This window comes from Sinocyclocheilus grahami, unplaced genomic scaffold (genome assembly GCF_001515645.1).
Source record: "Sinocyclocheilus grahami isolate Dianchi unplaced genomic scaffold, SAMN03320097.WGS_v1.1 scaffold712.1, whole genome shotgun sequence".
NCBI classification, from domain to species: Eukaryota; Metazoa; Chordata; class Actinopteri; order Cypriniformes; family Cyprinidae; genus Sinocyclocheilus; species Sinocyclocheilus grahami.
Genome location: NW_015505891.1, coordinates 642,858 through 665,187, shown reverse-complemented (window position 1 = coordinate 665,187; position 22,330 = coordinate 642,858). Strand labels below are relative to the sequence as shown.

Here is a 22,330-nt window from a genome sequence, read left to right as displayed (position 1 = left end):
AGAATTGTTAAATAAATTGTTATTTTTGTTTTCTTTGCGCTCAAAATGTATTCTCGTAGCTTCGCAAAACTGAAGTTGAGTCACTGATGTCACATGAACTGTTTTACCGATGTTCTTACTACATTTCTGGACCTGGGAACATTACAGTTGCGTTGCTTTCTATGCAGGGTCTGAGCGCTCTCACATTTCATCCAAAAATATCTTAATTTGTGTTCTGAAGATGAACAAAGGTCTTATGGGTTTGGAACGACATATTTGTAATATGGGCAAGTAATTAATGACAGAATTTTCATTTTGGGGTGAGCTAACCCTTTAACTATGTGGTTTTTTCAGCTGATGAAATGTCTTTCCGGAAAAAACTAATGTGATCTAGAACCTTTGTACAATGCATGGCATTGTTAAGACTGCAATTCTGTCCCTGACAACTTCATCCGCATTAAATTCAATACGTCTAAACGGACTAAGGTATATACTCCATTGGAGAACTTCTTTTTTGTGTTTCTAATTAATATTTCAAAAAAAAAAATTGGCGCAAACGGAACATCAGAATTTCATTTCTTTTTTTGCTGTAGGGGCCATAGTTTTCTTTGTGGTTCTTCTATAAATGTTTGGTTTTGCATTAAAAAAATCAAACCATAATACTCTTACAGTTTCTCTTTTTAAACTTTATTTGTAGACTTCAATTACCAATCAATAGTGCATTCCTGGACTTGCAGGTAAACATAACCAGTTCACCGGTCTTCTGATGTCCGGTGGAAGTATGTACAGTACTTCCCAAAGCAAATGAATGACTGCAGTAATGCATTACATTATAGTAACCGGAACAACCAGAGGGTCAAAGTCTCTCTCTCTCTCGCTCTCTCTCCAGAACAGGCAACAAAACAGGAAAAAGAAACCAGTGTATTTTTCTCTCTCTTTCAGGACAGTAGGGTACCCTCACCCCTTCTTCCTCATCTGCGAAATCCCTTGTCATTCTCTCCAGACCCACCCCAGATGACCTTTCTTTCTGGAGGTCAAAGGGCAAACCCTGAATCCTCAGACTGGCAATCAGACAAAAACAAGGCCAAGACATCACAAATAAGTCAAAATACAAGAGGAAAACTGAACATACAGTATACACAGGTACAAAGCTTCCCCCTCACAATGTTAAATATATTTTTCCATAAATCTCTTTTATTTACCCTTCTCATTTGCTCTCTCACATATCGATAAAACAATTTAATAAAGCTTTCGACAACCATTTTAATGTCTTTAAACCGCACAAGTCTACTTGGACATTCAACAAACACATACCTCAAGTGACATCCAAGAAAAAGTACAGTAAGTTTATTTGCTTGTCCATAAACCAGTTTGTGCTTTTGTTGTTGTCTGTAGACAACAGTCAAATTTGATGTTTCTCCATCTGTGTAGAAAGAGATCCAGCACATGGAGACATATGGACCACAGCTGAAAGAAGCAAAGGTGATGACCGAGATCCTTTACAGGACATCAGCATTATCAGCATTGCTCTGTTATAGACAAAATGACCTTTACCATTCACAGAAATCAAAAGAACACATCGAAGGTAAGGTGGAGAGAGAACGGCCACAAAACAGACGAGACAAGAGATAGAGCTGGAAAGGAGGAAAGCGTCAAAACAGCCAACACACTCTCATGGCAATTCGTAACTATTTTACATTTTGGTGTCTAATATGTATAACACATTGGTGGCTAATTCATGTAACCTCTTTTGTAGATTTTCATACTATCATCTTACGTCCCATTGAAGGTTAGGTTTAGGGATGGACATTTATGCTTACATTTTTGTAAAAATCTCACGTTTCTTTGCCAATTGTACAAATTCATACAAAATCGGCACCTCATAAAATAGTTTTCTCACGAGATTGGGTTAGAATAGCATAGTAAAGAGATAACTTGATTTCTCTTGCCAGTCTGTTCATGACTACATGATCAAGAGTTGATTTGAGCATTAAAAGGTGCACTCAAAAAGTTTTTGTTTGTGTTTCACAAGTTATTTTTCCACCCCAGAGAAGTATATACTGACACCTACTGGTGTGGATGTATGAAGTTTGTGTATTAATTGCTGTTCACTTCATTTTCATTCATTTCTGTTTTGTAAAGTGCCTTGAGCACTGAGAAAGTACTATATAATAATGAACTAATGATTATTATTATTGACATTGTTGTCTTTATTCGACATAGAAGCCCCATGAGAGGGCAACCCACTCCACGTGGAATAAATCAGAAGATATGACTAGAGTCTTGACTGCATGTGAGTATTTATCATTTTAATTATATTCACTAAATGTTCTACTCCCTGTAAAAAATTAATTAAGAAAAAAATAACTGAATGCACCTTATTTTATCACCATATTCCTCAGTTTCCTCAAGTGTCACTGCAACAAAGAGATGGGGTTGTATGGCCTGCCATGTGTTCTGAATCTCATCAGTGCGTCTTCTCATTTGAAACCATGGCACAACATCCCCAGCGTCCCACTGACACAATTAAATCTGTCTTATATTAGGTCAGATGGATAATTTCATCTGTCTGTCCCCATCTCCTCAAAGCCATTAATCCAAACTAGACTCAGAATGACAGGTGCTGTCAAAGGCGTCTTCACATTCAAATGAATCCACTGGAGATGCTGCCTCAATGAACAAAACATCATCAGTTTCCATAACAAAGCGCAAAAAGCATAACACTAAGAAGAGGACAAACGCGTAACGCTTAATTAATGGTTGTCAGAGTCAACAGAGCATTTTTGTCCTTTCACTTACCACTATTTTGTAACACTGATCTTTTGGGGTAGATATATTATTTAAGTTTAGCAGACCTCTATCAAGCACTTCAGATGTTGTTCATCCTGTTTCTTGTAGAAACACAAGAGTTTTCAATATGGCTCCATTAGTTAATAATATTCCAACAGGCTGCATAACCATTGTGACATCATCAGGATGCGCTCTTCTCTTTTGGATGCGACAGTCCTATACAAGCAAATGGACAACAAGATTCACAAAACATCTGCTAACATTAGTACGGAGGATGTTGTAAAGGGAAAGATACCAACTTGCTCAAACCACTATAGTACAGCAAACCCAGAGGCAAAACAAAATCGATATCAAAGGACAAATTACAAACAATTGAATTAGCCCTTGAATTGAAACAGTTCAGAAATTGAGTTGAGATATGCCCAAATTCAAGAGAGAGAAAAAGGAGACAGAAAGTAACAGGCGTCGGCAGGTGAGCGTGAACTGAATGTTGACCTCTCTGCTTCTCTTCAGTATTAAGCTTCTCAATGGATCAGAGAGAGTTCAAAGGTCACTAGCCTAATCATTGACCTTCATCATCTGCGCTTAAGTACCAGTGTGGCTTTGATATGTGTGCTTTCACTCTATTCTCTACCTACATATTCAATTCTGTCACCTATGTTTTTCATTCAAAACATTGTACACATTTCAATATCCATCATGTAATTTCAAATTGTAATGTCAGACCCCCATTGCTTATTTCATTATAATACAGCATTTCTTCTTTTTTCGTCTTCGTGTTCTTTGTTCATCAGTCAAATTCTCAATACCTGGGAAATGAAAAGCTCTGGGGTCATTGGATTTAAAGGGACAGAGAAATCTCAGCGCGAGAAAATACAGTCGCAGGGTGCTGTGCTGTAGCTGTGCCCGTTTCGAGTCCGCTTTCAGAGAGAGGCACATCACATTTATCCTGGCTGTCCAAGGGATGGGGGGGAATTGTGGGAAAAAGGGGAGAGACTCGAGAAGAGAGGTTTTCTATCAGGCTTAGGGTGTGGCATGGAGGGGGGGTGGGGGTCGGGTCGAATTAACCCAATGACTCTTTCCCACTCTCACGCACCTGCTGACCGGTCTTACTCATCTTCATCTCCGTCAGCTGGATGTATCGCAGCACGTTTGTGTCTGGATAGAGAGAGGATATAGTACAGAAAATAAGAAGCGCAAGGGAGAAAAAATCAGCATAAGACTAAAACTTGCTTCACTAGGTAAACACATCAACATAACATAAATATAGCTAAATGGTTTACACACACACACACACACATTTTACTTAGCTATCTAAATGGGGACTCTCCATAGACGTAATGATTTTTATACTGTACAAACTGTATTTTATATCGCCCTAAACCAACCCTACACCTAAACTTACCCCTTACAGGAAACTTTCTGCATTTTTACAATTTTAAGGAAACTTTGTTTACTTTATTTTTATACCAGTTTTACAAATGAGGACGTCCCCAAAATATGGTTAAGTAGGTACACACACACACACACACACACACATATATATATATATATATATATACAGTATATATGTGTGTGTGCTGTGTGTACATTAATGAGGAAAAAAAATTAACTTAAATGATTTTAGCAAATGGCTGCAATATAACAAAGAGTGAACAATTTAAGGGGGTCTGAATACTTTCCGTACCCACTGTATATACAGTATTTATGTGTGTGTTTGGTTCTCAACAGTTGAATTGCGGCAGTGTCGTTTTTGTTAACTAAAACTAAAGTTATTAAAAATATTTTTTGGTAATTCAAATAAAGCTGAAATAAAATGAAAAATAAATATAGATCAAAAACATAAATGTACAAACTAAAACAATAATTAGAAATTTTGCCTTGGGAGCTAACTGAAAATAATACAAGTTCTGAATTACTAAAACTAAAACTGAAATGAAAATAAATTAAACCTATATAGAAATATAAATAAGCGAATAAAAATCACAAAAGCACATAGCAATATACTAATACACAAACTAAAACGAAAAAGAAAAGAAAAAGAAAAGGTAATTCAAAATATTACGAAATACTATAATAGTACATAAATAATACTAAAATAACACTGGGTCATGGATATTTTGGAGCAAATTCATCTGCCAAAGTATATTAATATTGTGCCTATAAATAAATTTCAGTTTGATTTTAAGGGCATTTCTAATTACTTTTGCATGATAAGCTCTGGTTATCGGCCAGTATGACGGAATTTGTCATTTAGACATGCTCATTTCCCATTTTTTTACATTTACATTACCTTTGCCATCACTTAAAAAAAAACACTAATAATTTAATAACACAGATACATCTTTAGCAAATCTCAAAATAAATATGTACACATTTAAATTTAAATATATTTACAAAATACATTTAATACAAAAATGTGTGTTGTTATACATTATAATTTGATTATATTATTTATTAGAATGATATAATTAATTGTATTATAGTTTTATTTCTAAATCCACTTGCAGCATTTAAAACAATTTAGACAAAATGAACAGAATATCAACCACATAATCAGATCAACCAGATATAAATATCGATATAAGATAATTATCAGCTTATAAAAAAAAGAACACACACACAATTTAGATAGTGTTGACTCACTTCTTGGATCCAGTGTAAAATCATTTGAGAATCACTACTGTATATAATATTAAAGTGATCATAAAGCCCACCTGTGGGTTCACGGCACTTGGCATCGCGTAGGTAACGCAGGGCACACTCGTAGTCTCCCAGGTGGTAGAAGGCAATCCCAGCACGGTACATGGCCTTAAAGTGATCCTGCTGGTGTCCGAGTACCTTCAAACAGTATTCCTTAACCCGTTCATAATTCACCAGCTCCGACTGCAGCAAGCACGCTATAAAGAACCAGAGAGTGTAAAAGAGAAAAAGGAGGGGAATTAGTACAGTCAAAAGGACAGGACAAAACAATAAAACAGCTAAAATGAATAAATCAATGAACAGCTAGGGAGAAGGGAGTAAAAATAGACGTACTGGTCTATAAAACCCTGGTCTGATTGATAAAGTAGAGAAAGGGACCGTATGTTTTCACGCGGTCATCAGTTGCACTGAAGGTCTGAGAGCAGCAGTTTTTAATGCTATTAGTCCCAGATAACCACATTAGCACAAAGTGAAGGCCTAATTGCATCTTTTAGCCACTCTAGGCTCAGTGACACAGATGAAGTAATTGTTTTATCTGCTGTCTAAAGAGAAAATAAACCAAATGGGACACCTAATCTAAAACTGCTGCTTAAAAGTGTTGGATGCATCTGAAATGTGCATGCTTTATCGAAAAACAGGAGACGAATGTTTAAAGGTGTGCGTGTGTGTGTGTGTGTATATACACATTTAGATTTAAATTAGATTATGAGAAACGCATGACTGTATGATGCTATAATACTTCCACTTTGACTTAACAGAATACAGGATTTTGACATTATAATAGCTAAAGACAGATAATAATATGGAAATTTTCCACATCCATTTCTAATATTCATTGAATGAATTAAATATGGAGGTCTATGGTTCAAAAAAAGCTGCAGCTAATTAGATACATTGGCCCTGAAAGAACATCTGCATGGCAAATGAATTACTGCGGTGCCTGCTAGGCAGCTGGTGCGTGTTGTCAACCCCTCGTCCAATCAGGGTTATTTATTCCAACAGCCCATTTTTGCATGTATGTAAATATAGGTTATGGTTTCCTCTGTTAAATCACTGTGCAATAAAACACTGTCTACATAAAACAACTTCAAATATGACAATGCATGTATTGTCTTTGATTGAAATGGTGTAGATAAATGACGTGGAAGCTAACCAGAGGGAAGAAAAATAAAATAAAAATGAGATCTCTTTACCATTTCAAATATTTCTCCTAGACAGAAATGAGATTACTTTAAGATTGAATGGAAACTTTTGCTTGAGTCTCCTGCTTCTCAAACTTGTCCCTGAGACAAAAACTCTAACACTCTCACAATGGTCTCCTTTAAAGCTTTAGAAGAGATCTCAACAACTTCACACACTGTGCTCAGATATTTCTCCTTAGCTAGACTCTGGATCTCTCACATTTGTCTCCTTTAAAGCTTTAGAAGAGATCTCAACAACATTATACAGTGTGCTCAGATTTTTCTCCTTAGCTAAAGACTCGAGAGCTGTCACATTTGTCTCCTCTAAATTTCAGAAGTGATCTCAATAACTTTACAAAGTGTGCACCAAGTCAAATGCCTCAATATGAGCTCAAACATTTCTTCCATATAATATGTATTAATAATCAAATTAGTCAATTAATAATCAAGACTGAGTCATAAGCTATTTATATGCCTTTCAGCAAAGAAAGCTCCAGAGTTACATTTTCTTTAAATCAGTTTTGATGAAGGCATCCGCTACATTACTATTTCCAACAACAAATTATGTGCCTAAGTACATAAACATTGTCTTATAAAAAGTTACATTATTCTTATTTCTGCATAATTTCTCTCTCAATATAGCCTTTAACTCTGAATTTATGATCCCCCCCCCCTCTTATTTAGTGCCTTTCAAGTACTTGACTTGATGCACACTTTGTAAAGTTGAGATCTCTTCTAAAGCATTACAGGAGACAAATATGAGACCCCCAGATTATTTATGTAATGGGACCATGATTTGGGCACTACAAGTCCCAGCGTTATATAAGGAAGTAGTGAAGTTTGTTTGCCTCTTGTCTTTTGATTTCGGGGATGTCGTGGCGGATTTAGAAGTTGAAAAGAATGGTAGGTAATGAGATTTGTTTGTGAGAGGTGCTCTCTCACTTCTTCGCTACTTTTATTGATTGCATTCCGTGTATGAATTGATGTTGTGGCAGATATAGCACTTCAAAAGAATGGCAGATAAGCAGTTACGTTAAATAATCCCAGAGCTTCGTCGTGAACTGAACATATGATGCACCGATTAAGGAGGTAGTAGTTTTGTAGTATTGATGACCTAGTTCTTAGGAGTTTGTTTTAATGATAGTATTCTCTTTGTTTTTAGTGTTGTGGCTGGATTATTGCCTGACTGATGGTTGCCTGACTGTCCCAGTCGAAAATAGTGGATGTTAGAGGTATTGTTTAATATAAAGGGAGCTTTTTAAATTTAAATTATGTGTAGTATTTATAGTGAGTGCATTTTATTTAAATTATGTGTTTTTATATCTTCATATTCATTTGTTGTAATAGACTGTGTTTTCCCTTTTAGGGATGCACGGTTACTCTTTACTTTAGATTGAATACTTATGTTATTATTTTTTATTTTCTTTTGTTCTGTGAATTTGGGACCCAGAGTGGCAGAGGAGAGATTAAGTCCCAAAGAAACTGGTTTAATAGTGACTGTGTTACAATATTGACTTGCATTTGTGTCACCTGCATTGCCCACTGTTAATTAAGTTGTTTGTTTTCTTTTGTAGGTTTAGTTTGGGTTTCTTAAGCCAATGGTGGCCACGGTGTTGCCCTCACTGTGTGGATGGCGGTGGTGAGGTGGCTGGGATTGTGTGGTGGTGTGATCACGTTATTTCTATTTTTTCTGTAGGTTTGCAGTGTGATTGCTGTGAGCCTGATTGTTGTGAGAACACTGCTCTTGTGCAACTTTTGTCTTCCCTTTCTGGGTAACCTGTGGCCTTCTATAGTTGGTTTTCTTTTTGTTGTTTCTCATTTATCTTTTACTTTTATTTTTCTCATGTGGGTATTTGCATCAAAGATTGGTGATGTGATGTTTTAATACTTTTGACCTATCTGAATAAAAATGTGCCTGTTGTTCAAAGTCACCTCATGGCTCCTTTCGCCTGGTTACTACTGACTTCTTCGGGTCATTCCACCACATTTAGCTAAATATAAAAATCTGAGCACAGTGTGTGATGTTGTTGAGATCTCTTCTATACTTTAAAGGAGACAAATGTGAGAGATCCAGAGTCTCTTGCTAAGGAGAAATATCTGAGCACAGTGTGTAAAGTTGTTGAGACCTCTTTTAAAGCTTTAAAGGAGACCATTGTGAGAGTGTTAGAGTTTTTGTCTCAGGAGACAAGTTTGAGAAGCAGGAGACTCAAGCAAAAATTTCCATTCGATCTTAAAGTAACCTCATTTCTGTCTAGGAGAAATATTTGAGATGTTAAAGAGATCTCCCTTTTGATTTTTCTTTCCTATGGGTGTGTATGTGACATGTTTCTGGAATCTTCAGGCATTTAGGACTGTCTGCAATTCAATTCATCATTTAAGCTCTTGCATAAGCTCACTCCTCTGCAGTTTTCTAATAATGAACTGAATTCACCTCTTACATTATTATGCACCGGCTGAATGAAGGAATGAAGTAAGAGTGTAAGGTTGTTGGTGAGAGTTGTTTAAGAGTTTTAAATTTTTTTCCCATTTAAATCTCTTATTCTCACCAATGCTGCGTGTGATAAATATTTATTTAATCAAAAATCCAGTAAAGCAGTAATGTTGTAAAATATTATTACAATTTAAAATAACTTGTTTCTATTTTAATATATTTTAAAATGTATTACTGTGATGGCAAAGCTGACCATTACTCCAGTCCCAGGAAATCATTCTAATATGCTGATTTGGTGCTCATTTTATAGTTGAAAAAGTTGTGCTGCTTAATATTTTTGTGGAAACCATGCTACATTTTTTCAGGATTCTTTTATGAATAGAAAAAAAAAGCTTTTTTTTTTTTGATTTGTAACATTGTAAATGTCTTTACTGTCACTTAATAAAATTAATACAATTTTTAATAAAATAAAAAAAACTGAATAAAAGTACTAATAAAAGAAAAAGAAAAAAAAGTATTAATAAAAAAAAAACATACTGGCCCAAGCTTTTTGAATGGTATTGTAAATAAATATATGAATATTTATTATATAACATTTTTATTTTTATTTTATTTAATTATGTTATTTAATGGATTTGTATTTATATGGTCTGTATTTATATATGCTATTTAGGTTGTTTAATTCCAACTCTTAATTATAACCATCATCAAACATCAAAATAAAGTGAAACCAGTGAAAATCTGTGACCCCACAGTATCTTCTAAATTTGATCTCGTTCAATACCCGTTTACTGCCTTCAGTGCGGCACCAATCTTGGCCCGGTCTTTGACTGGCAGAGGTCTGACCCCTGCCAAGGTCAATGTCTGTCTGTGCAGTTGAGAGGCTGCTAACTACCAAATACACTGACAAAAGCTGCTGCTTTATATTGACAACCTCCCTCTGTCCTTTCCTATTACGTGCCTCCAACCATCACTTGGCCTGTTGCTTACACCTCTGTGGAAGTCATGAGTCAGTGGTATCGGCACAAGGCAGGATGACAGAGCACAGGACAAAAAAAATAAAAGATCAGTCCACCACAAATTCAAACTCTACAAGACAATTTCTCACCACACACATTCTGCACAGCATTCAAAGTGTCCAATTGGCAGTAAATGAACACAATACACAACCATCTGTAAAATCACAAATAAATGAAAAATGAGTGACAGACCAATATATGTGCCAGAATGATTAATTCAGTTATATAACCAACTGGCCGACTAACAGAAAAGGTAGTTTCCCTTATGTCAGTTCCAAAATCTACCAACAGCTATATATACAGTGGTGTGAAAAAGTGTTGGCCCCCTTCCTGATTTCTTATTTTTTTGCACGTTTGTCACACTTTAATGTTTCAGATTGTGATCTCTGGTTTTTGTGATTAACTGGGTTGGCTCATCTCATTTGGCCTGGGACGGGAGAGAGAGAACCTGCCATTTCAGCACAACACCGTCACGCTCATCGAGCGTCCTGTCCATCTTCATTCTGGGCAACTGGAACCCTGCAAGCTCTCAGTGTGTTCAGTTTCAAGCAATAATGGTCTAATGGCTCCTAACACTTGTGATATCCTGATCTTAATCTCTTTCCACAACACTCCTACAGATGCACGCACACAAACACACACACACACACACACACACACACAAATCCTACAGACTGATTCATCACACAAATGGATAAGGCGTGGCATTGTGGATACTGCACTTAAGTGTCTGCTGAGTGGCTCTATGAGTGTAATAATGATGCCATCACATATTAATGGACCCAATGCACTTTATGCTGCATCATAGTTATATGAGAACATAACTGCTAAGAGCACAGCTAGAAAGCCAGAGCTGGTCATCAGAGCAGGGCAGAGACTAACAGGGTCCATCTTGAGATAGGAGGGGAGGGTGGTTTGATAGATTTGTCACCCTTGATGAAGCTAAAAGCACAACAAATCTGCTCTGCTATATGACAGAGACGTGTCAGTTCTCTTTCATGGTTCAATAGTTTTCAAACGATTGATTTTTGTGCAAAGAAATCACCAGACAGACCCAAAAATGAACATTTTGTCATTTCATGTTCATATTTTTGAGTAAACTATACTTTTATTCGCTACTTTTTTACTTAGTTTACACAAAAATATGTCTCATTTGCATATTCAAACTTCAGTCTGTTATGAGACACATGGCAACCAACTGCGTTGGCATAAATGACAAAGCTAAAATAATAATAATGAAAATATCCTAACACAATTAAAAATCTAAAATATATAACATACTCTAAGATTAAAAAAATTGGGGTTAGTACGATGTTTTGATTGTTTAAAGAGTTAAATACTTGTATTTATCAAGGATGTATTAAATTGACCAAAAGTGAAAGTTTCTCATTTCAAAAACTGCTTTGTTATTTTTTACTGTATTTTTGATCAAATAAATGCAACCTTGTTCAGCATAAGAGACTTCTTTCAAAAAGTCTTACCCACCCAACACTTCTGAAAGACTATCATTAACATAATAATTAACATAATAAAAACAATTAAATAACATCAATTTAAGTTGTAATGCATTAACAAGCAAACACAAAGTAGATTTAGGAGCTGCAAAAAGGTTTTCTGTGACCGAACAACTAACGGCTTGAAATTTGTTCGGTCACAAAGCTAGATTGAAATATATAGCACACTTTTACAGTGTCTTTTTGGAGCTCAGCAGTAACTGACTCTATTCACTTTCATTATATGAAGAAGAGCAGTGTGAACATTCTGCTAAGAATCTTCTTTTAAGTTCCACAGAAGTAATAAAGTCATAATGGTTTGGAACAAAAGGAAGTTGACTAAAATGATGGCAGAATGTTTATTTTTGGGAGAACTATCCCTTTAAGAGGATTTCGGAGATCACTGGCTATAGTTTTCCTAAAACTGAACAGGTGCAGGGACAGCTGTTGTGTGTGGGGGAGAGAGATGACAAGCAATAGGTAGGAATGGTTAGCAAATGTTCAGGATTCCCCTCATATTTACACCTTCACATAAGAAAAAACAAACAAAAAATTTTTTTCAGAAAAGCTACCAGATACAAATGTTATAAAGGAAGAGAAATTAGCAAAGCAGCAAGAGAGCGGATCATGGTTTGTGAAGTGCAGAGAATAGCAAAAAGGTGAGGCAGAGTAGAGGGAGTGAGAACTTGAGGGCAATCGATTTCAAACACCCTCCTCCTGGATCATCCATCTCTAGCGGACTGGATCACTCCCCCTCTCTTTCTGCCCTCCTTGTTACCTTCTCTCCCTCTCTGTGCTTTTTTTTCGGTCCCTTTAGCTCTCTCAGGGGCGCTGCTCTTTTGCCAGGTGCAGGGCCGACAGCATTGGGTAGGGGAGTGGAGCTAATTTAAAGCGGTGTTGGTTTGTGGTGATTACCCTGCTGTCACTTTGATGGTAATTCGTTCTCTTGATGCTTAATGGTTGATGCAGGGGCCCATCAGTCTAAATGACACCTCCCCTCCCACTGTGTCCTTACTCACCCGCACACTGACCTCATCATACCGCATATTATTCTGAACCAGGGGTGGGCGATTTGGCAAAAATATCATATCACGATTTTTTTCAGGAAAATCACGATTCACAATTTTATCACAAATACTAGTCATGTTGGTTTTACTATTTTGCAAGTTGTCTGAGCAGTACAGCCAAACTCATTTTCATATTTTAAAAACAAATCCTTACAAGGTAACAAAATATAAAATATAAAAGACTGGCAGACAATTAGGCCAAAGTGGGCAAAGATAAAAATCTTTGTTATAAAAAATAAGAATATTAAAAAGAAGAAAAATAAGATGCACATAATATACACACATAATATACAAATAAAACAAACAATGCTTAATTTTTCATGTACAGTAGGTGTATTTAGCAGTAGCATTCAAGAAATAGAATGAACAAATATAAAAATAAAACATATACACCTTCACTGTATAAATTATAAATTGATTCTTATTAAAGCAACTGTATTAAAGTTCTTCAGTCAAGAGCAGGGAGATGAAAATTCTGTTATTATTTACTCCACTCTCAAGTTGTTTTAAACCTGAATTAGTTTCTTTCTTCTGTTGAACATACAGTGGGTATAGAAAAGTTTCACCCCCCTATAAACTAATCACATTTTGTTGCTTTGCAGCCTGAAATGAAGCCGGACACAGTTTTTGTTTTATCCAGCTGTATTTACTCAGTGCATCTTATAACATCCAAGTGAAAGATATAACACCAAAATATCAGAATTAAAAAATAAAAAAAACTGAATCACGGAGTTGGTAAAAGGATCACCGCCTTGTGTCAGTATTTTGCTGAACCATCTTTTGCTTTAATTACAGCCTTTAGTCTGTTGGGATATGTCTCTACTAACTTTGCACATCTAGGCTTTGCAATATTTGCCCACTCTTCTATACAGAACTGCTCAAGTTCAGATCAATTTGATGGTGACTGTTTGTGGACTGCAGTCTTCAAGTCATTCCACAGATTTTCAATGGGGTTTAAGTCTGGGCTCTGACTTGGCCATGCAAGGACATTCACCTTTTTCTCCTTTAATCACTGTGTGCTCAGTTTTGCTGTGTGCTTTGGGTCATTGTCATGTTGGAAGATAAACCTTCTTCCCATTGACAACTTTCTTGCAGAGGGCAGCAGATTTTCCTCAAGAATTTGACGGTATTTTGCCCCATCCATGTTTCCTTCTATCCTGACAAGTGTTCCAGTCCCTGCTGCAGAGAAACACCCCCATAACAGGATATTAGCACCTCCATGCTTTACTGTAGGAATGCTGTTATTTGGATGGTGAGCTGTATTTGATTTCCATCAGACATTTCGTTTGGTGTTGAGGCCAAATAATTAAGTTTTAGTCTCATCTGCCTCAGAATCTTCAAAATGTGTTTTGGCAAAGCTCAGTCGTGACTGCATGTGGCCTTTCTTGAGAAGTGTTTTTTTTTCTTGCAACCCTCCGATTGGTGAAGAATTTGTGATATTGTTGTCACATGCACACAATGACCACTGTCTTAATTTCTGCTTCAGAGTTGCTGTAGGCCTCTTGGTAGCCTCTCTGAGCAGTTTCCTTATGGCTCTTTCATCCAGTTTGGAGAGACGTCCTGATCCAGGGAGAGTCTGTGTTGTACCAAATACCTTCCACTTCTTAAATAGATTTCACTGTGCTTCTACGCATTGATAAAGCCTTTTAAATGGTTGTATCACCTGTGCCTGTCCACAACTTTATCCCAGAGATCTTTTGACAGTGCCTTGCCACCCATAGTTGATTGTTTGCTTCAGTTGCACTACCAAGGACTGAAATGCTCCAGGAAAGCTCTTTTCATGCTGAGCTAATCAAACTGACCACAGCTGATCACAGTTGAAAGTCAGTTGGCTTTGTCTGCCATTGAGAAGGTGATTAGCTACACCTGATTGAGTTTACAAGTCATTTTTAGGAGGAGGTGATCCTTTTTCCAACTCAGTGATTCTGTTTTTTTATTTATTTCTTTTTTTCTGACATGTTGGTTTTCAGTCTTATTTAACAAGGCTGAGGGACCCTGAGCTCACATGTATAATTCAAACATTAGTTACTGCTAAATGCTAGTTCCTCTCCCCTGCTCTGAAGCCTGTTGATAATGGCCTTGTCAGTCAGTGCACTGTGGCTTAAAGGACACTAAGAGGAAGGCTGCCCTAAATCACAAGGCCCCGAGACTTAGCAGCCGCCGATGGCTCTCTTTCAACCCATCCATTTCTCCCTCCTCCCCTCACAGCTTCTCATCTTTAGCTCCCTATTTCTGATTAGGAGTAAATGAGCTATTCATATTGTATGAATCTCATTTCCGTTCCGAGTTTGGTAACTGCATAATCACTTCACCCTTCTTCATTCATCTTATCACCTAAAATCATCTTCCCTTCACAGTCTTTGTTCTTATAATATTCACATTTTCCACGAATGTAATAAGTTCCATGCATAACAGGCAGAGTACCTGACAGATATCACTGAAATAGGTGTCCTGAGAAATCATTTTTCCAATAAAAAAAGTCAATCTCATAAAGCATTGTGACAATCAAATTAAAAACAATGGATAAATATAAAACTGTTGATTTATAGTTTTTGATTGCGTATAAAGAAATGTATGTTTACTACAAAATATACATATACAGTGGGGAAAAAAAGTATTTAGTCAGCCACCAATTGTGCAAGTTCTCCCACTTAAAAAGATGAGAGAGGCCTGTGACCTCTGTCATTGCCAACAAAGTGTATATAACAAAGTATTGAGATGAAATTTTGTTATTGACCAAATACTTATTTTCCACCATAATTTGCAAATAAATTCTTTAAAAATCCTACAATGTGATTTTCTGGATTTTTTTTCTCATTTTGTCTCTCATAGTTGAGGTATACCTATGATGAAAATTACAGGCCTCTCTCATCTTTTTAAGTGGGAGAACTTGCACAATTGGTGGCTGACTAAATACTTTTTTGCCCCACTGTACATACAAATATTTGAGAGCGTAGGGAGATTGTTTTGATTATGTCTTTCGCAGTGTTTCATGGGAGTGGGTGGGAACTAAAGTGTTCTTCTGGCAAGATTTGCTTGTGGCAGTTCTCTGATTAGTTAAGATTTCTTGCAGAATCATAGTTTTTCACAAGCAATTACACTGTTAAACATGATTATTTAAAAACTCATTTGAAATAATGCAGGCGGATGGCTTCAACAAAAGCATACAGGTCATTAACAACCTTGGAGCTCATGGTAGGTATGACTTTTCTTTACGTTATCATTAAAAATCAATTACGCTGTGGAGAAAATGAATGGGATTGTTACTTCTGGAACTGAACTGTTGTACTCTATTCATTGTAACCAGAATATATGATATATATTATAATTTTGCACATTCAAAATAAAGCCCAACTAGAACAGACAGTAGCAGTAGTTAGCAGTAGCAGCAGTAGTTCCGGAAGTGTTTTTACCATTAATTTCTTCCATAACGCTTTCAAAAGATTCCTCAATATAGGGTTTTACATCATGATCAAAATCAACCAGCTTGAACAACAATGAATCACAACATTACAAATGATGATTTGAAGCAAAAAAAAGTACATGAAAATTCAACCCTCTACATTGAGAGTAAATCACTCGCATATGCGACTAAATCTTCACTCTGGGCGACTAAATGATGTCTAATATTAGCCAATGGCTAATCAATTCTCAGATTTTACTCGCCAGTGTGTGAGATGGAGGCTGAGTATAAGTTTAGCACAGATATATTTTCACTCACAGAACACTCTGACTGAGCGCTTCCAGAGTTTCACTCTGTAAGAGTGTACTTTCAGATATTTAAAAAGCTGTACCATTTTACAACATTATATATATTTTTTAAATATATATATATAGTATACAGACTATATAGTATAGTCTGGCGAGTAAACAAAAAAAATGTACTAGCCAATGACGATTCAATTGCCAAGGTGTCCGTAGAAGGTTGAAATTGGATAAAAACACAAAGGTACAAGGCACATAAAGCATTACGGTAAAACATAAAACTACTGACCCACAGTCATTGATTTTAAGTATAAAATACAATATATGTCAAATTTATATTCAAATAAATAAACAAATAAACAAACGTGATTTAAAAAAAAAATCAAAACTGAAGCATATACCTTAACAATCATTTAATCTCATAGTTGCCATGTCTGTGTTGAAAGATTTATATAATTAAAAATCTATATGGAGAAAATTAATATGATTTTTCTCCCGGAAGGGGTGGGGTTTGGAGGGACTGAAGACTGAAGTGATACTGATTGCTGGAGTGGGTGATGGTGAAGCCTGCAGTCATGCACTGAACACTGAGCTGTTCTTTAAAGAGACTCGATGAGGCCCACTCGCCATATTTTACTTACCACCCCCTCCCCCCCCCCCCCCCCCCCCCCTTTTCTTTTCCCTCTGCCTTTCTCTCCCTCTGACCATCTGCAATCACAGAACGACAGCCTTGTTCACCACACCATGCACGGCGGGGGAGCTGACAGCATATATGACTTTGCAGTATTAAACCTAATAAGAAAAAAAACAGCCATCTCAGATCCTTATTTCACAGAAAATGACTGCCACTTTTGACACCTCTAATTGACAAAATACACATTTTGCAGGTATTTGCATTAAATAGTCTTTTACCACCCTGGAAAAATTTACCAAAAATATTGATGACTTATCTTCTCCACAGGGGTGTATACAATTTGTTGTCCACTGGGGTGTGTAAAAATGCTCTCTGAAAAAATTGTGCTCTACACCTTAATTATTAATAAAAAAAGCACTTGGCTCTGATCTAATGCTGCAGCAGATAGTGTATGTTTCCCTCTTCTTCCCTCACAGTCATCAATGTCCACTGTCCTATCTGCATGGATTACCCACAGTGCAACATGGATTGCGGAGAGAAAAAAGCTAGATTACTCAGTCAGATCTGCTTGCAAGCTGCAGAACCTCAGCAGAGAGAGAATCGTTGAGCATGTTTAAGAGGAGAGGATGAAATATTAATGGGGGGGGGGGGGTATCCCTGCAGCTCCCTCCCATAATGCCCTCAAACACCATAAGCACATGCTGACAGTAATCAAAACATCCCTGTATGGACACTTGATCATATGCCTGCAATTTAAAATGTGCAGAAATAGTTTTTTTTTTATATTCCGTGATTGAATTTTGATGCTGAGGCTGGAGGATGATGAGCAGACTGCAGCCGGCTGGATTCCCAGTCAGAGCCCTTAAGCGATGCACTTAGCACCAGAGGTTTCAGTAAACCATTATGACTGTATGGAAACATCACCGATGTAACTCCATTTAGACACGAGCATTAACAGAGACTTGATGAATATGCATAACAGCGGAAAGAGCTAGATGATATAGATCCTTAGAGAGGTCACTTAATACTTGTTTCTTAATAATTAATTAATACATTTTTTGGGGTGAACTTTTCCAAAATGCTTAAAGTGCTCAAGTCTGGTGGTTGTAGAACATTTTGTACACTGCAAAATAATATGAAACCATGCAAAAAAAAAAATTTATATATATATATATATATATATAAATAATACAATTGAATAAATAAATAAAATAAACAAATTAAAATCTTAATCAGTATTTTTGCTGAAAAAATATTAAAATATATATCATAAATATAAATAAAAAATATATAAATACTTAACATGAAAAGATGGGAGAGAGTAGGATCCAGGTGCAGAGTAATTATTAAAATAATGGCAAAAATACAATACAATACAAAAACCAGGAAACGAGGAACAGACCTGTTACAAGACATCCATGAAGGAATAACACCAGAGAACAGATCAAACACAAAGGCTATATACACAAGGGTAAGTTGAAAAACAAGACACATCTGGGAATGCCAGTATATATATAAAACACAAAGGCTATATACACAAGGGTAAGAGTAAAAAAAAAACACATCTGGGAATGCCAGTATATATATATATATATATATATATATATATTTTTTTTTTACTAGAAAACAATAAAAGTGAAATGCTAATTAATAAAATTATTTTTGCTGTGTATTTTCAATGGCATTGGAACACACAAACAAGAAAAAAAGAGGAAAAAACAAAGCAGCACCCTTTCAAAAGGTGCTATGTCTGTAAGCACCGTTTAGTTTCTAATATGTACACTTTAGGTAGCAATATGTACCTTTAAGGTACTAATATGCAATCTTTTGAAGTAGATTGTAAATAAGATACAAAAGTGCCTTACTAATGTACCACACCAATGACACTGCATCATGGATTTGAGAATTCATGACTGCAACCCAGGGGGGTTTTCACTTGGACATCTCCGTGTTGTGTCGCTGACCCGTAGTGCCGACTGTCCCTGAATTACTGGCCCCCTACAGCAGTCGCGCACAGCTCACGCTCAGAGGACAAACACAACCAGACGACAACAGCTTTTTGTTTTTCGACTGAACAGGCGAACATTGGATCCTTCACTAAAAACAGCATAATTTCACTTCTGTTAACAACACTGTTGACAATTCAAGCAGCTGGAACTATAACCATCCTGTGTGTTCACTGTTACGTAGACTCAAGTAGAAATAAATGGCTGGTTTTTTTTGTAAATGTTTTGTTGCAGTGATATATCTAAATAGAGAAGTTCTCAGGAACATCATGCTGGCCAGCTTTCCAATGAATATTCTTGGTGCAACAATGTGCTTGGCAGTTTGGATTACAGTGAGTGACATCTGGTCAAGTCCACTGCAAACAGCAATGTTACACTGAAGGAATAGTTCACCCAATGTTTTGTCATTATTTGCACTACTCGTCCTGACCTCATGGGATGCAAAAGTAGAAAAAACTGTTTGTACTGGATGCAAATTGTAACTATAGTATTTTACGTTTTGGAGAACTGGTGACAAATTCATATGATATATCTCATATCTCATTTGTATGTTTTCATACAATCTGCTTGCACCTATGGGATAGGTTTAGGCATGGATCTTAATTTTTAGTTTTTTTTTTCTAAAAAAATGTTACGTTTTCATTCAACTCAAATCAATCAAATTGCAACAATATGTTGAGCATAAAAATAGTTGAAAAAATAGTTTTTATAAGATTGGGTTGTGTTCTACATGCAGTTATAGTAAATGGGGACTGAAGCATTCTGCAAAAAGGACACAAATTACTATAAAAATATTGCAAAGGTTGTCTTTGCGAATCATCCACAATATTCCAAGTCTTCTGAAGCCATAAGATAATTTTTACAAGAAACAAGCTGAAATTTAAGTTGTTATTCCCTGATAATATTACCCGAATCTTTTGTATGAACCACATTTATGATTTATTTATTTATAGTCCTTTTTGAAGCTCAGTTATTTAGTGTAATTGTACTGTAAAGATAGTAAAATCAGAGAAAATACAGGCATACAGGTTTGAAACTACATGAGGGTGAATAAATGATGATAGAACTTTCTTTTTTTTCTGATATCAAAAGATTTTTACATCAACCATTAATTCACCCACACCACTTTCAGCATACTTTATTTCTAACTTTAATTTTTTTTTAGGAAAATCTTGTTTCTCGCTGAAATAAGAATGCAACACCAGACTTTTCCAGGGTTTTCACTTTAAACCCTGCACACAAAGGCTGCATCTGGAGCTGTGTGCTGCTGTCAGCATCAACCAACTACAACCATCTGGAGCTCTAACCTACTCTATTTAAAACATTCACACATAAACATGTGCAAGCTCACATGCAGGGCTTTCAGGTGCAGAGCTTCCCCCAAAACAAAAGCATCCTAGATTAAAATGCAACATCACAGAGAAAACTTATCATTGAGGGTGAGCAAATGATGACAGAATTTTCATTTTTGGTTGAACTATCCCTTTAATTTCGAGACACTATGGCGGCTTCTACATCACTCCACTAAACTGTTTACAATGAGACCTTTACACAGAAGTGTTTCAGGTCAAGAGAAATCTTAAGTGGCCTTTAGAGAGATTATCTTGAGGGAGGACTAGCATTGTGTTGATGCACCGGGGTGTGCTTTCTCTCTCCCTCTCGCAAACAGGCATCGGTACATGACTCAGCATCATAAGACACTGCCTGTTTTTATAAGCCATTTTCTGTTTTTATGACATGCTTACAATAGGTTTCAACACTAACTCGAAGGTACTCATGAGAGCAGCATGAACAGATGCTACATATCTACAACTTCAAAATGAAGTCCTTTTGAATTTTCTATTTATTGAAGGATCTGGAAAAAATTTGTTTTACGGTTTCCACAAAAACATTAAGCACCACAACTGATTTCAACATTGATAATAATGAGAAATGTTTGTTGAGCACCAAATCAGCATGATCTGAAGGATTATGCAACAATGACGTCTGCAATGGCTGCAGGAAATTCAGGAATAAAATTACAATGTAAAATATATTAAAATAGAAATCAATTATTTGAAATTGTAATAATATTTCACAGTATTACAGTTTTTACTGTACTATATCAAATAAATGCAGCCTTGGTTAGCATAAAATACTTTTTTCAAAAACATCTTTAAAATATCTTATGGGCCCAGACATTTAGCTTATCTTGAATATCGCTTATATTATTAATATAGCAGTCTCTCGCCAAAGATGAGCTGCTTGTGATGTCACTACATAGTAGTCAAGGCTGAGCACATTAATGTTTATTAGCTTGTGCTGATGTAAACTTAGTAGACCATACAGTAAAATTGTATTATTTATAATATTCTTGAATCCAAATCTTCACCTTGATTTTAGTTGTGTGGTCTGTAGAAGTTCCACATTGATTTGGCATTTTGATATAATATCAAGCCAGTTTTATTTTCACTCCGATATTCCATAGACTGAGTAGCAGAGCTCATCTCTGAGATGTCAAAACTGAAATATCATCTATCTGTCTGACATCAAGATCAGATCATTCAAATAAAGTTGCCAGTAGCCCACCGATTGCTTATTTATCTATATAAATGAAATTTTGCTCTTCTAAAGTCAAAGTTTTCTTGGTCAGTATCTTGTTTTGGTCAAGCAAACACCTATTAGAAATATGCTTTCAAAGCAAGCCAGCAAAATTACACATTTTAATATTAGCCGAGTAACTCGGTTGACTAAGCCGGGCTCACACTGCGATTTTTTAAAAGTCCTTTAGGATTGTACTTGTCAGACTGTACGAACATGATGATCATGTCACACTGTGGGATCTCAGTTGTCATTAATGTCAGACTGTACGACAGTCAAGACGTGTTAAAAACGGGTGTACGGAAGAAAACTTGTCCAGAGTTTTACCTTATCAACCCATACACGTTCAGTGACTGCGAGCTGCATTGCACGCGGGGCTGTAATGTTGGCTATCATTAAAAGTATATGAATGGTGGCAATACTGGCGTATTTAAGAAGAATAGTGCAAGCAGCACTACACACCCACATGAAAACAGCGGCGCAACTGGTGTTTATCATAGCAAAGGCAGCATATCATATTAATTCAGTGAAAGGAGGACGAGAGCGCTGGAGTTTATGTGCTTATAAGAAATCTCTAGCATTAATTCTGATCATGGCTTGTCTTGAAAAACGAAGACAGTCTGACGTTCATCGTAGGAGAAGTCACACTGCAGGACTGTGCGCCAAATCATCCGACACTGCCAGAAGTTCGTCGGAGGTAAAATTTGATCGCAACGGTCATTAATCGGCTGTCGGTGAACAT

At 36.3% G+C, this 22,330-nt stretch overlaps 1 protein-coding gene across 1 annotated transcript in view; it reads right to left on the bottom strand.

Annotated features, from left to right (window-relative positions):
* Window positions 1-2,321: 2,321 nt before the first annotated feature.
* The window catches only part of LOC107560155 (tetratricopeptide repeat protein 9A-like), a 26,144-nt gene continuing 6,135 nt past the window's right edge, over window positions 2,322-22,330 (bottom strand). Inside the window, exons 2-3 of the mRNA XM_016244247.1 lie at window positions 5,487-5,669; window positions 2,322-3,927 (exon numbers count right to left, since the gene is read on the bottom strand). Coding sequence (XP_016099733.1) covers window positions 3,833-3,927; window positions 5,487-5,669 — 278 coding nt within the window. The 3' untranslated portion in view covers window positions 2,322-3,832. The remainder of the gene's footprint in view (window positions 3,928-5,486; window positions 5,670-22,330) is intronic.